The sequence below is a fragment of the Telopea speciosissima genome, chromosome 6 (genome assembly GCF_018873765.1).
Source record: "Telopea speciosissima isolate NSW1024214 ecotype Mountain lineage chromosome 6, Tspe_v1, whole genome shotgun sequence".
Taxonomy (NCBI): Eukaryota; Viridiplantae; Streptophyta; class Magnoliopsida; order Proteales; family Proteaceae; genus Telopea; species Telopea speciosissima.
In genome coordinates, this window is record NC_057921.1 from 36,469,637 (window position 1) to 36,484,310 (window position 14,674).

The following is a 14,674-nucleotide window of genomic DNA, read 5'->3' on the forward strand; positions in this document are numbered from 1 at the left end:
GATTACATATTCCAACACTCCCCCTCAAGCTGGATTATACAAATAAGTAAAGAAAGAAGATCAAGCTTGAACTAAAGAAAAAAAGAACTCCTAATGATGCTAACACTCCCCCTCAAGTTGGCGCATACAAGGTATTAATGCCCAACTTGAACAAAATAGGAAGAAACATAGTTGCAGCAGAATCCTGCTTGACATATGAATGCAGCTCCCAAATAAACCTTCAAGGATTTGAAATAATTGATCTTCAAAACCTAGACAGACATGATCAGCAAACCGGGACTGGAATGTCTTCCAAAAAAGGCAGCTTTCAACGATCTTCAATAGCTATCCAGTGATGAATCTCAGATTGTCATAGTGACATAAAATCTTGAAGTTAAATAACTAGAGCAACAAGCAGCAAAAACAAACTGAATCAGGCAGTGGAAAAAAAACTGTATCAACCCAACTGAAAGTCCTCAAATAGGCAACAACCAAATATCTTCAATACTTCAATACTTCAATCTCCCCCTTACGGCAAACTCAACCCAATAACAAAGTAGATACCCATTGGCAATGGTGAAAACTCTGATCTTCTATGTTTTGCACCAAGTGTTCCTGCAAGTTATGCTTCTACAATATCTGCGGGTATACTGTACATAATCCCCCTCACGTGTAGTACACGTGGACATAACAGAGATAATGTAAGAGATAGGGCAAAAACATAATATTCCAGAATTTTCAAAAAGTGCTATGGGTAATTAAAAAGGAAGGAATGGCAAAATTGTAATTTACCAGAAGGTTCCAAAGGTGTTATGCGTAAATACCAAAGGTATGGAATATGAAAGGAATTAGAATTATTGAAAAGGAACGGTGTGGGAAAAAAAGGATGGCATGGCTGTAATTTGGTGGAAATCCACTTTTAAATACAATCCAAGCCAAAGGGCAAACTGGTAATAAACCAGAATTTTCAAGGGTCAATTGGGTAGTCAAATAGGGGAATGTATTAAAAAGTAATGGCAGTTCCATAAATAACCAGAATTTTGCAAGGGGCCCTTGGTAAATAAGAAAGTAATGGGTTATGTAGGGAATTAGATTTATAGATGGGGGACATACTTGGAAGGAGCAAACTCTTAATGGCAAGATGGAAATAGACATGAAAAGGATGGGTAATAATTAGGGTAGGGTAATAGGAGCATTAAATACCAAATAGGTTACTAGGGGAGAATGAAGCCTGAGTAAGGAGAAGCCCATCGTCTTCAACCTCAAGGCTCCAAACAGCAGCGGAAACCAGGGAAGAAGAGGAACCAGCGGCAGCGGCAGCTCATCGACTTCAACCGTACGAAACCCTGCCACAACTCCAAAACTCTCCTCCTTGCAACCGAGAAAAAGATCAGGCGGAGGCAGTGATCTGCAACCTGTAACAACCAGCGCACGAGAACTAGGAAGAATATTTCTTCTTCCTTACTAAACCAGGCGGTGATTGTGGAACCATAGAATCCCATTCTCACGATAGATTCATGGACAAGGACATATACCAACAGCAAATCGATTAGGGCAGATACCATCTATCAGTAGATGGAGCAACCCGAAGACCAGGGAGATCATAAACCATAAACCAGCAGCATACATCAGCAACAAATACAGCAGCAGTGGGCATCAAACCAGAGAAAATCTTCCAAAAACACCAGCCGACAGTCAAAAACATAAGTGATTTTGCACCACCAAATATTAGGGGGTCAGATGGACCCCAAATACCAGTCGAGTGACTTTCTTATAGAGGGCAATGATGTCTCAATAGTTGGAACAGATCTGCTGAATTGCATAAGGAGAAAAATAATTCCACACCACTTGCAGTGTCGTCTTCTGCCCCAAACTCGATCAATGGCAGAAAAACAGCATGAGAGAAGAGGGTTTATACCAACCTACTTTCAAAAACTGGAGGGAAATCCGGCGAAAACCAAGGGGATAACCAGCCGCCTTGGCGGTGTTGTCTTCAACAATAGAAAACCAAAGGTATGCTAGTATGCAGGAATTTAAAAAAACGACATACAAGAGGCAGAAATCCTATTTGTAAACACCTCCAGATCAAGCGATCATACCAGGAATCCAATCGACTCCAGAAAACCAGAAACGATAGCAGTAGCGATACCAGAAAGGATTCCAGAAATATCCACTAAATAAATCTTCAGTGTGAACCAGAAATCGATTCCACAAGAATCAGAAACCAGCAGCAAGATTCTTCAACCTGAAATCCAAATCCATAGCAGCCATCGACTCTATTGAACAATTCTTCGAACCAGGAAAGACCAACAAACGACCGTGGAAGATTAAAAAAATCGATAAAGATTAAATGAGCAAGAAACTCTAGTTCTTCTTTTTTTTCTATGAACTAGGGTTTCTCTATAAATCGGAGAACTTTGAAACGACTCTCAAAACTGCAAATCTTGGAGAGAATCAGTCACTGGTTGCCTAGCTCTGATACCATGTAGAAAACCTAGGACCTGTAACCATGGTACTAAATCTCGTTTCGTTTCGGTGTTTCGGTCTGACCGAAATTTCCGAGATACCGAAATTTCGTCGAAATCTCGGTTGAAATATGGTATTTTTCTGTGGGTGTAAAATGCCAAAAATGTCCGAGATTTCCGAAATTTTCGAAACGAGATGACCGAAATTACCAAGATTTCCGAAATTTCCGAAACGAGATGACCGAAATTTTCGAAATATTCGAAATATTGCATTTTTTCATTTCGGACTTGCGTTTCGTTTCGGACAGGTCGAGATACTCGAAATATTCAATATCTCGACCGAAATTTCGCGAGTTTTAGTACTATGCCTGTAACCAGTAACTTCAGAGAGGAGAAAAGAGAGAAGAGAAGATGGAAGAAGACTATTGAGAGAACGGAATAGCTTAGTTTCATTGATAGGTAAGCCCCTCTATTTATAATAGAGGGGAAATTACAAAGAGATTAAACTAGGCGATGTGGGACTAAAACCCACATAGCCGACTTAAACTTAATAACATAAAAACTTCCCCAAAAGGACCAGAATACCCCCACGGTATTCTGGATTACATATTCCAACAATTAATCCTACCCAATGATTTAGAAAATGAGATAGACCATTGGCTTTGGCCCATCGCATACACAAACAGATTCTGACTTGTATTCAGCTCTCTCCCTCTGATAAGAGTAAATATGGTATCGAAAGGGTGCACAAAGATAGGCCGGGTTGTTCATCTCCAAAAAGAGAAATAAAAACTGGAAAATGGGTAATAAAGGTTTGTAAATATCTACCTGCAGTTGGAGCCTCTTCCCATTCAACACCATCTTCCCTCTCATACACATCTCGTTTTGATTTCATCCCAACTTCACGACCATTAGGTATATCAATGACATCATTTGAGGCATTACTTTTGTTTTCCAGTTCTTCTTCTTGCCTCTTGGTAGCTTCTTCTTGCTCCTGTTGCCGCTTTAGAATAGCGGCATAATAAGCTTTAACATACTCATCCTACAAAATGATCAGGAAGCACCAACCAAGTTTATAATCATAAAAATATATAAAAAAGTATCAAAAAGGTTCAGAAAATCGAAAAATGAATTTCAGCATTCATCTTTTTGCACTTGCTTGTATATTCTTTTCATCCTCTTTTTCATCAACTTTGGACTTCTTGTCATCAGACATGGGTGCTGAACTATTGTCAATCTTCGAATCCCGCTTGATTTCTCCACGTTGCTCTTTTGTAAGATTCATGCCTTGCTTGATCATCCAAGGAGGCAGAACTTTCATAGAATTAGTTCCAGCATCAGCTTTGGTATCCTCTTCCTTGACTTCAACACCAGAGAGCGCAACTTCAACCTGCCAATAAACATCCAGAATTGTATGTGAACAACGTTACTCCAAAAGTTAAAATACCACCAAAAAACTCCTCAGTTAGTGAATTCTTGAATTTATATTAAAAACAATAATTTAAACTAGTCTGAAAGGAATGCAAATCAAATTCCACAAACAATAAAATAACAAAAACTCCATGCAGAATTTTAATGTCCAAATAGTTGCAAAAGAGAGGAGTAAGAAAAAGTTACAAATCTGAATAAAATCCACTATGTAACTTTATAATGGGGTCTGGAGGCTGGACTAGGCTCCAAGCACATCTCAAAATAGACTTCAGATGTACACGCAAACACACACAAGCACACACGCACCCAAGACGATAAGGTACCGATACCCTTCCAACTTAGGCGACATATATGACAACATGTTGGTCATATATCTCCAATGTTCAGTACTGTACGTATGTTGGCAATGCAACAGTGCTCTAGTAGATTGCCTAGTTTCAAGGTCTACTGGAGTAGGTTTTTTTTTTTTTGGTGAATAACTGGAGTAGGTTTTATTAACACAAAGACGGAATGAAATGTCTCTTGTCGTTTCCCATCTCTTGCTACATATCGTTATATATCATAGTATAAAAGAACTCAGATAGAAATTTAAGAGAAAGAAATGTGTCTTGCTAGATGGCACGTACTTCATATCATTTCTTCTTTCATTTTTCCCTTAATCAAACACTTCAAATCATATTAAAGCATCCTACAATCGACCTCATGAAAACAGTGCAACTTTTCTTAGCAAATCTCTTGCCCATGTGGGGTGTGCTATTGTGTGTTACCAATCTGCATGTTTGTGTGTGTGTGTGTGTGTGTTTGTGCACAGGTATAACTGTGTAGCCGAAATATTCAAGGCTCCAAGTGCAAATTCAAAGATCCATTTATATCAAGAGTGATCAAAATTTCTTTTGCTAAACCTGGTTTCAACCAACATAACCAGCAAAACATGCATTTCAGTAGCATCCAGTGTAACACTAGAATGGAACAAGAAGCAAATATCACTTATAAATTGTTTGGATTTAGCTCTTTATTATGGATTTCAAGATCTAGTGGTCGAGGGAGATTAGCTATAATTATTGCCTTATTGGGTGGTCTCAGAGGCATTATGATTTTCTCAATCGACATAGATTGTCTTCTCATTTCTTTTGGGAATATAACACCAGCGGAATCCAAGGTCGGGAAATGATGTGGCAGATGACATGGCAAAGCAAGTAATACGCCTGCATCTTAGTTTTGAGGTAGCATTCCAGTGAGATGTTCTTTTTTGTTGTGTCCATTTTGTTTTCAAGGAGTTTTTTGCCCCTACTTTCTACATATTCTTTCTTCTTATCGATAAAACTGTTATTTATCAAAAGGGGGGAGGGGGGGGGGGGGGACTGCATTTCTCAAAATAGGATCCCCCTATCTATATAGTTGTCACGGCAACTAAGTGACCCAAGGCGTTAGAGAAGCGCCTAGGTGAGCGGGTGCCAGCCTAGGCATGTAGTAAATGACTATATAAGTATATATGATATAGCAAGAATAATCTTACATAATTCTGATTATATGCAACATAGAAGCCATATCAATGCAAGATGATATAATTATGCAATTAATGGCCTAATATGAGAACACCAACATATAATAAACAAATCATACGATAAGATAAGCATATTCATCAAAACAACAAAACAATAAACATAAATCAATATAAACTCGTGAAGTGTCAACAAGGCGTGTTGTCGCCTTCGGCCCCAGAAAGAGCCTGGATGCCTAGGTGACGATGCCTTGGCAACTATGATCTATAGTAAATAAATATAAAAAATAAAAAAAAATCCCCCTTAGAAGAAGAAGAAACCATACACACGCATACACACTGTGGAAGAGTGAGAGGTTAAATACCCTTGTCTCTCCAAGAAACGGCATTGGCGTTCCACCATATCCTTGCCCCTGAGAACCTTTAGATGGATCATTGGCAGCAGAATCACCATTCGCACGGGCAGCAGCACTAGCTCTAGCTTCCCATGCTTGGAGACCGCCAAATTCAGGAACAGATAAATCCTTTACTCTAGAAAGTTGTTCCATCAATGGCTTTAGCTGTACCTGCATTCATTTCCGGCTTGTAAGCTTAGGAGAGAACTGAAAACAGCATTTACAATGTGTATAACTAATACCAATGGATAAAAATGATCCTGGCATAAAATCCAGCCAACTTTTTATTGTGATTAAAAAATCCAACAATTATGTATGCTTGCTCAACAAATGCTTTCACAATATATCGAAGCAGTCATTCCAGTTAATCAGAAGGATTAAATGCATGACCAGAAATAAAACTAACTAAGAACTAGAAATTCTATTTGATTTAGTGAATGAAAGGCTGTATTTATTATGAGAAGCTAAATATCAAGGAACTTTTCATTTTTGGTAAAATATCAAGGAACTTTCTTAAGATGGTGAAAAAGGACCTCAATCAAAAGGATACAAATGGCCTTTCTTTGCTTTAGAAGGTCCTTAATAAAGCATCCATACATAAGAGTGTCAGATAGTACATAAGCAGTATTCACATTATTAAGTCTTTACAAATTAAGGCTCGAAACAAAAAATATCACCCACCAAAAAAGGGAGCTGTGTCCAGCTAATACATATGAGCAACAGTCACGTAGGGACCTAAAAACACACAAACCCTTAGCCTTGTAAACCACCCTGTAAGTTGGGGGTAGATGACCTTTGAAACCTTCAATTCCTTCCGAACAGAGATCCCTAAAAACAGTAGCAGGTACCATTGATGTCAAGGTGTTAAAATTAAGGATTAGTCAGAGGAACCCTCCAACTAAAGAGGAAGTCTTTGACCACAGCTGAGTTACCAAATGATGCCCCAATAAATCTGAGAATTTCCTGCCCAGCTTCCCAAGAGTTTGGGAAATCCAGAATTAGATGCGGATCAGTTTCAGCAACCATGCTATGTAGAAAGCATGCAACCGGAATGGCATAGCCCATACAGATCAAGTGGGTTCTTGCTAAGAATTTTTCAAGGTAAAGAATAGCAGATGAAAAAACTCACTGTATCCATATTTTGCCATGGGGCTGGTCGAGGTTAAAGCGTCTAAAACAAGCTTCATACTAAGAGTTGATCAAGAATACACCTGAACTGTGAACATGGTTTGAAATTTCGGCGGATTTGACCGAAATATTTTGGTTTCGACATGGCTCAAAACAAAATTGACAGCGACTCACCAGGTATTCCAAGTTTTGACCTAAACGTACATGTTTCGGTCGAAATTTTGACACATTTTGGCGACTCCATTTCATTTTGCCAAAATGTGACAGACCCATTATACAAAAACTTTATTTTGTTGGGTCACTGTTTCGACCCAGTTCGATTGGTATCAACAGGTTTCATCGAATCCAAATTTGGATTTTCATATGATTTTGGCCATTCCACTTGCAACTCTTGGTGGCACAACTTTTCGGAAGTTTGTACAAGTCATCTACAGCTAACATTTTGTGGATTTGAAGGAGATTTCTTGAAGATTCACAGTTTGAGATAATACTCTTTCCCCTGAAGTAATTTTTTGCAGAAAAATAGGGTAAATATGCAGTGGTTAGGTTTCAATTTTTTATATGTTAGATAGCATAAGCCGATCTACAACTTCACAGGGTCAGATTTAATCTTATGTTTTTAAATAATTTTTCAATTTTTTTGTTTAAAAAGATTAATTTTCTTGAACCAAATTTTGAAAAAAAAAATAGGGTTAATACTTAACGGTTGGAGCTCAATTTTATATATGTTAGATACTGTTGGCCGACTTACGGCTTCATAGTGTCAGTTTTTTTCTGCCAAAAAAGTTTATTTTAATTTTTGAAAATTAGAAAAACATTTTTAAAAATTACACAAAATATGGAAAAATATTTTGTTTTGGTTTTAAAATAGTGAAACATTTTAAAAAGTATGTCGTTGCCTTTATAACTCAAAATGATGCTTTATGTGTTGTTCCATGCTTACATATTAATTAGTCAATTAGGTGATTATTATTTAAAAAATAATTATAAAAATTAGTTTTAAGCAAGGAAAAAATATAAGACTTGGGTAGACGTTAGGAAATAACTTTCTTGTTGTCATAGGATTTTTAATTGATGTAGACAAGTTAATAATGAGACAATTTTTGTTGCAACAATGTACTCTGCTTACATCATGCACTTCTTACATCATGGCTGCTCAGGGTGGAGATGGAGAAGGGGGTGACATAGTATGGAGGCATGGTGTACCTATTGGGAATGATACAAAGAAATCTCAATGCAATTATTGTAGGAAGAAAACCATGGGAGGTGGGGCCACTAAACTGAAGTGGCAGGGTTCCTCTTAAGGTGCAGAAGGCCATGGTTACCCTCATGAAGGGAGGGATAAGGAGGAAGTTAGACAAGGGGAAGGCAAGGGAAGAGTTTGACAAGGCAGTACTATAGAGACAGGCCAGACTCTGATTTTGATTCTGATGAGGACTTTGTGCATGCTGATGTGGAGACAGAAATAGAGGCCAGACAAATACAGCAAGCGACCAGAGCAAGCCGTGTCACACATATGCAGAAGCAGCAGAGAGGCACAAAGTTCAGTGGAGGAGTTGGCCCTTCTAGAGCAAGGTTCGAAAACTCAGGTCTCGGTGCCAACTCGGACCCTTGAAAAACCGAGTCGAGTCGAGATCTCGCCGAGTTGGTGCACTTTTTTTTTTTCAACTCGAAGCCTCATCTCGATGGGTTTTAGACCTAGTGTGGGTCTGAAACTTAGTATTCAACCTATTTTAGAACCTTGCTCTAGAAGGGCCAACTCCTCCACTGAACTCTCTGCTTCTCTCCTGCTTCTGCATATGCGTAACACAGCTTGCTCTGGTCGCCTGCTGTATCTGTCTGACCTCTATTTCTGTCTCCACATCAGCATGCACAAAGGAGTTATGTTGAAGGAGTTATGTAGCGGTCAAACTTAATTCGGTGTGGGCGAATGCTGTCAAAATCGCTCTGAATGAAAATATTTTTTTAGACATCAAAACAAAAGAATATTTTACCGCACTTTTGGTTTTTAGCAATGTTTTACCATATTAAGATTTATGGAATTTTTAGATTTGAGAAAAACCCCAGCATTAGAAAGTTGAAAATTGCACCTACCGCCGAAAATCCATTTTTTGTTCTTGAACTTGGGGGTTGACTTTTTTTCCTTTTGGAATTTGATTTTTTAACTATTTTTATTGGATTCAAATAGGGGGGTATTTGCTTATTTATGAATAATATCTTAAGTAAATGTAATACAAAAACATTTACTTAAAATGATATTAGGCATAAATAAGTGTCTGTCTTGGTTCCTGACATACATAGGTGTCTGTATACCAAGATTTTCCAGCGAGATCTTGAGATCTGGCACTCATATAAAGGACCTAGATGGGCATTTTCCTAGGTCAAACCGAGATCTCAACCGAGATCCAAGATCTCGGCGAGATATTGACATTTTGAGACTCGTAGGTAGTCTCGTCTCGGGATTTCGAAAAACCGAGAAACTCAGCGAGATCTCGTGAGTTCTCGAACTATGTTCTAGAGCAGTTGCAGGAGAGGCTGGTCCTAGTGGTTCTTCTGCACAGGGTAGGAAGAAACAGAAGCAGCCATAGTTTCCTTTCAGGAGGTCACAGAGTGTGAGGGGAGCCTCACCCCCACAACCCCAGGGGGCAGTGATGATGATGCTATCGACATACTTGAGCAGGGTTCTGCAGTTTTCAAAATCCAGACTAGTAGACATAGAAAGCTTAAGCAAGTGTGGTCTAATTGGAGGGGTAAGGTAGGGGATGCAATATTGCAATGTCATAGTGGTTCTTTTACTATAGTATTCCAGCACATGCTAGTGAGGGACACTACTATCAAAGCATGCTAGACACTGTGGGGAAGGCTAGGGAGGGAGTGAAGGGGCCCACTGCTTATGAGTTGGTGAATGTGTATCTGCCCTAGCAGCAGGAGTTAGAGTACATTGAGACCCTCAAGGGTTTATAGTTAGATTATGGAGTTACTGTGATGTGTGATAGTTGGAGTAGACTTACTAGACAGTCCAACTTTATAGTATATTGTGATGGGAGGACCGTGTTCCTTACTTCTGTTGATGCATCCAAGGAAAAGAAGGATGAAAAATATATTTACAACTTATTGAAGGAGGTGGGGACAGACAATGTTGTCCAAGCAGTGATGGACAGCGGTAGCAACTTCAAGAAGGCAGGGAAGAGATTGATAAACAACAGCAGATACCACCTGTTTTGGACCCCTTGTGCCCACTGCATTGATCATATGATGAAGGACATAGGGAAGAAGGCATTTGTACGGAGTGTGGTCGAGAGGGCAGGACAAGTGACCAAGTTTGTGAACTACGCTCTACAGCTACTAAGGACCAAGCGTGGCGGGGATTTTTTTAGGCCGGGCATCAATAGATTCGCCACCAACTACATTGCCTTGAGAGCTTTGAGACAAAAAAGGTAGGACTCAGATCTATGCTTGCCTCAGAGAAGTGGTTTGGTTGGAGGGAGGAAGGTTCTCCAGGGGGTAGAGCTGCCCAGTCGAGCATATTTAGCAAGCTATTCTGGCATGACCTGAAGAAGGTCATCACATTACTTGAGCCAGTAGTGAAGGTGTTGGGGATGGTTAACCCTGACAAGAAGCCTAACCTATTACACATGATGTGGCAATGGAGATGATGGACCACGCTGGCAGCGACGATACCATGTGGTGGTAGGAGCTACATCCAGATAATCCAAGATCGTTGGGACAGGCAACTTATGCATCCACTGTTTAAGGCTGGTGAGTTTTTAATTTCTATGCTTTATACTTTATATTACCTTAGTCAAATTACTTTCCATTAATAAGTTCATAAGCAGTTACAAGTGCTTTTATGTTATTTTCAGCATACTATCTAAATCCCAATCACCAATACAAGCACAGACTTTGGGATGAATCAAGATTTGATAGATGCAGTGCGGGATGTGGTGGCCAAGTTAAAGTTGAACCTAGATATCCTGTCAGCCTGCAATAGTGAGGTATACTCGTAGTTTCTTAAGTTTTTACAATCAATGCAATTAGTCTCATTAAGCTACGGATGTCAACATACCAATGTTTGAAATGGAAATAACTGAAGACCTTCAAGGATGCAGCTAGTGTATACACACTAAAACAAAAGATTGAAGATGCAGCACATATGCATAGGGATGGTGAATGACAAAGACACAATTGAACTCAGCAACATCATCTAGTTGGAGTCAGATAATAGGATCCCCCATACAAGTGAGTGCAGGATCGTGGTGACCTAGTGATGGATCAGCTCGGTGGTAGGCCCGAACCTGAGATTGCTAGTCAAAGGGGGCCAATATTAGCGATTTCATGTCTTCTCGAGAGCGTCGAGTCCACACATGAATACCACAACCTTTTGAGTCCCAGCCTAGCAGGGACGATGAGGATTGAGGATGTTGACTGGTCATTCCAGTGGCCGCACACGCACTCCGTTGTCCTCTAATGGTGGAGATGATGGGGTGGTAATAATGATGATGATGATGATGATGACGATGGTGGTGATGGTGATAGAATTGCGAGCATTCGAGAGGAGTATGACTAGGCACAGCAAGAGCCGGAACCTATCTGATTCAGAAGAGAGACACAGTTGATCATGCTACTAAGATTGCCAATCATGGTGCACGTGTTGGGGCAAAACCAGAGGCTCGCCGCAGGTGGGGACCAAATAAGAAACATGACAGCGTTGACATGGAGATAGATGTTTCTTCCTTGTTTGGCAAGCTTCGAGGCCTTAGTCTGGAAGGTAGTAGTAGATATAGTGGGTATAGACATCTGGGACAGTGGAGTGCACTGTCATTTCCCACAGACACATCCAGTGTCGGGCATAGTGGGTATTGTGGGCTTAATCAACACGGCTCTTCATTGTCTTCATTCCGCACTACTCGTTATGATTAGCCACAAGGGGTAGCATCTTTCGTGGATAGCATCTTCTCCTTCACAGCCCCTCAGCAACCCTATCAGTCCGGTCTACTGAGCAGCAACAGTGGCAAGTTTGCATCATCTTCTCGACTCGGTGATCTGTACGAGGTTGGGGTACCCTAGAGTATGTTGATGATGAGACATATCAGGCTACTGTGATGGACTATGAGCGTTTCTTCCGACATACCATGACATGGCCATCTTTTGTGATCAAGTCGAAGGAGTGGTTTCATCGGTGCGATCAATCTTTTCGAGCCTGCCCGACACTCAGAACTCTGTGGTATTGACATAGAGTAGGAGACTAAGAGGGAGGGCATGGGTATTTTGCTTATTTGCACCTTTGGTGTGGGTTGACTTACACTTATGATGTAATATTTTGAAATTTAATAATATTAAATGATTTTTCTCCTTTTGTCACTTGCAATTACAAATTTTAGTTGGTTTCACTTATTTTTGTAAGTTATAGTACTAAATAATGTGTAACCAAACTAACATTTTAAGTGTGTTTTTTCAACAATTTAAAGGCTCCATTGTGTTTAGGGTTGCTTAATTAGGGTCTCTGCCAAGTTTCAGCCTAAAATATGGCCTTTGACCACCAAAATGGTCAAACGAATCATGCACAAAACTTGTAGGATCCCAGCACTAATATCTTTAGAATTTACCAGTCTTGTATTCACAATCTTGTCCGATTAAGTCACCAAAAGGACAAAAATCGAAAAAATCCCACCTCCCCCGAGAACACATTAAAACCAGTATGCCCTTAAGTTCTCTCCATCTTTAGAATTACCTCGTCAGATACGCAATAGGCCTTGATAGATAGATGATAGATAGGTTTGCAGACATGCTAGGCTGCTTGCTACATCGGGACTTTACTTCTGGCACGCCGAGGTATCACGGACTTTCTGTTTTGGGACTCTCAACGGTAATCTTCTTCCATATTAGATTCCTACAAGGATACAACTTCCCTTCCCAGGTTACCTGCCAATATTGCACTCCCAACACCGACCCTCAAGATTACCTCAACACTCCATCCTATAAATACAAGGGTAAGCACCCAGGTATAGGGACCGATCAATCTTTCACTCTCTTGCGTAAATTCTTTGCTAATTTGTATTGTTGCTCAGAGAACTGACTTAAGCATTGGAGAGAGCCCCCCCCCCCCCCCAAGGAGTCCGCTCCGGTCCTCTCTTATGCTCTTTGCTCTTGCAAAATAGCTTGTCCAAGCATGCCAAGTCGATTTTCAACAGCAACAGCTTGGCACCATCTGTGGGAGGCGAGATTAGAACTAGGGCTACACCGTCTTATTTTTCCACAGATCCGCCTGTGACTCGGGATCAACTCCTTGCGCCCCCTGCACTGCCAAGGGGCTCTCCAACAAACCCCGACGGGAAAGGCGGGCAGGAACGCAACTCTCGGGAGGTCGGCCATCCCCCTGATGATGCCCTCCTCGTTGTCAAGCTCCCAAATCCACAAGCTCCGGCAACCAATGCCCAACTCAATGAGATTCAGATGCAGATACATAACCTAGCTGATCTACTCCGAAATACCGTCAGAGCGATCAGCCACACTCCTGAGCCCTCCAACCGCCCTAGCCATGCCCCACGCACCGCTGGAGATAACCTCAGTAATTTGGTCAGACGTCTCAGCAGATCAAATTCCACCAACTCTAATAGTAGATCCCAGAACCGTACCACTCAGAATGCTCGGAGGGCCAGAGCGACCAATGCTTCAAAAAGTCCGAGGCGAAGCAATAGATCAGCCTCGGGCAGGCTTAGCTAAGGTCAGAGGAGCCAAGAACGAAGCAAATGCAGCCCCCACCAAGAAGAGTAAGGGAACAACGTCACCATGTCGACAGGCAGGGCCTGAATCGTCAAGTCTAGGAGCTCAACGTGCAGATTCAGAAGGTCATCAGAAATCAGACCGGAGTCAACGACCTCGACTTTCCTAATGAAAACGCCCTCTCAGATGAGATCATGACAGCACCGCTCCCCTCAAGGTTGGATGGACAACTCGAAGAAAGTGCCACATGCGACGGAACTGTCTAGATAGAATTCTGGCCCGTTAAAGAAGAGGGGTCCCCACAGGACCAAAGACTCCTTGCAAGAGGTACATTCCCTTACAACTATGAACAAGCCACCGACCTGCGAGATGTACGACACACGAGACCCTAATGATCACCTGAGTTACTTTAAATCCATGATGATCCTTCATGGAGTTTCTGATGTCATCACCTGCAGAGCATTGCCAGCTACGCTGAAAGGAGCAACGAGGATTTAGTTCTTACGCCTCCCGCCCAGGTCCATAAACAACTTCTTCGAGCTCAGCAAAAGCTTCCTCATCAACTTCCAGAATAGCAAAAAGCATAAAAAGACCACGGCTAATCTAATGGCCATAAAGCAGCGCCATAATCAATCCCTCCCAATTCCGTAAGTCGTTCTAATAGGGAATCTCTGGAGATCAAAGATCTCAATCCTACCGTGATTCACAGCTCTGCACGAGGGCATAATCGACAAAGTCTCTAGCACTCCTTGGTGAAGAAAGTACCCGATAACATGCCCAAGGCTCTTAGCTCCGTGCGAGAAATATAGTAATATAGCCGAGGTGATGGCAGCTCAGAGAGACCTGGAAAACGTGAGGTTGGAGAAGAAGAGACCGGAATGAGGTGACAATGATGTTCAAGCAGACCAGGGCTAGAGACAACAATCAGATCGGCATTCGGATTGCCCGAGAAGTCCAGAAAGGACCTACACTCCTCTCACCCACAGGAAGTCAAAGATACTAATGCAAATCAAGCATCAAGATCTCCTCAAATGGCCCAGCAAGATGACCTC

General features: G+C 41.1%; 1 protein-coding gene across 1 annotated transcript in view; it reads right to left on the reverse strand.

The window, feature by feature from the left end:
• Positions 1 to 3,144: 3,144 nt before the first annotated feature.
• The window catches only part of LOC122665691 (transcription initiation factor IIE subunit alpha-like), a 60,159-nt gene continuing 48,629 nt past the window's right edge, over positions 3,145 to 14,674 (reverse strand). Inside the window, exons 7-9 of the mRNA XM_043861842.1 lie at positions 5,742 to 5,942; positions 3,604 to 3,834; positions 3,145 to 3,486 (exon numbers count right to left, since the gene is read on the reverse strand). Coding sequence (XP_043717777.1) covers positions 3,145 to 3,486; positions 3,604 to 3,834; positions 5,742 to 5,942 — 774 coding nt within the window. The remainder of the gene's footprint in view (positions 3,487 to 3,603; positions 3,835 to 5,741; positions 5,943 to 14,674) is intronic.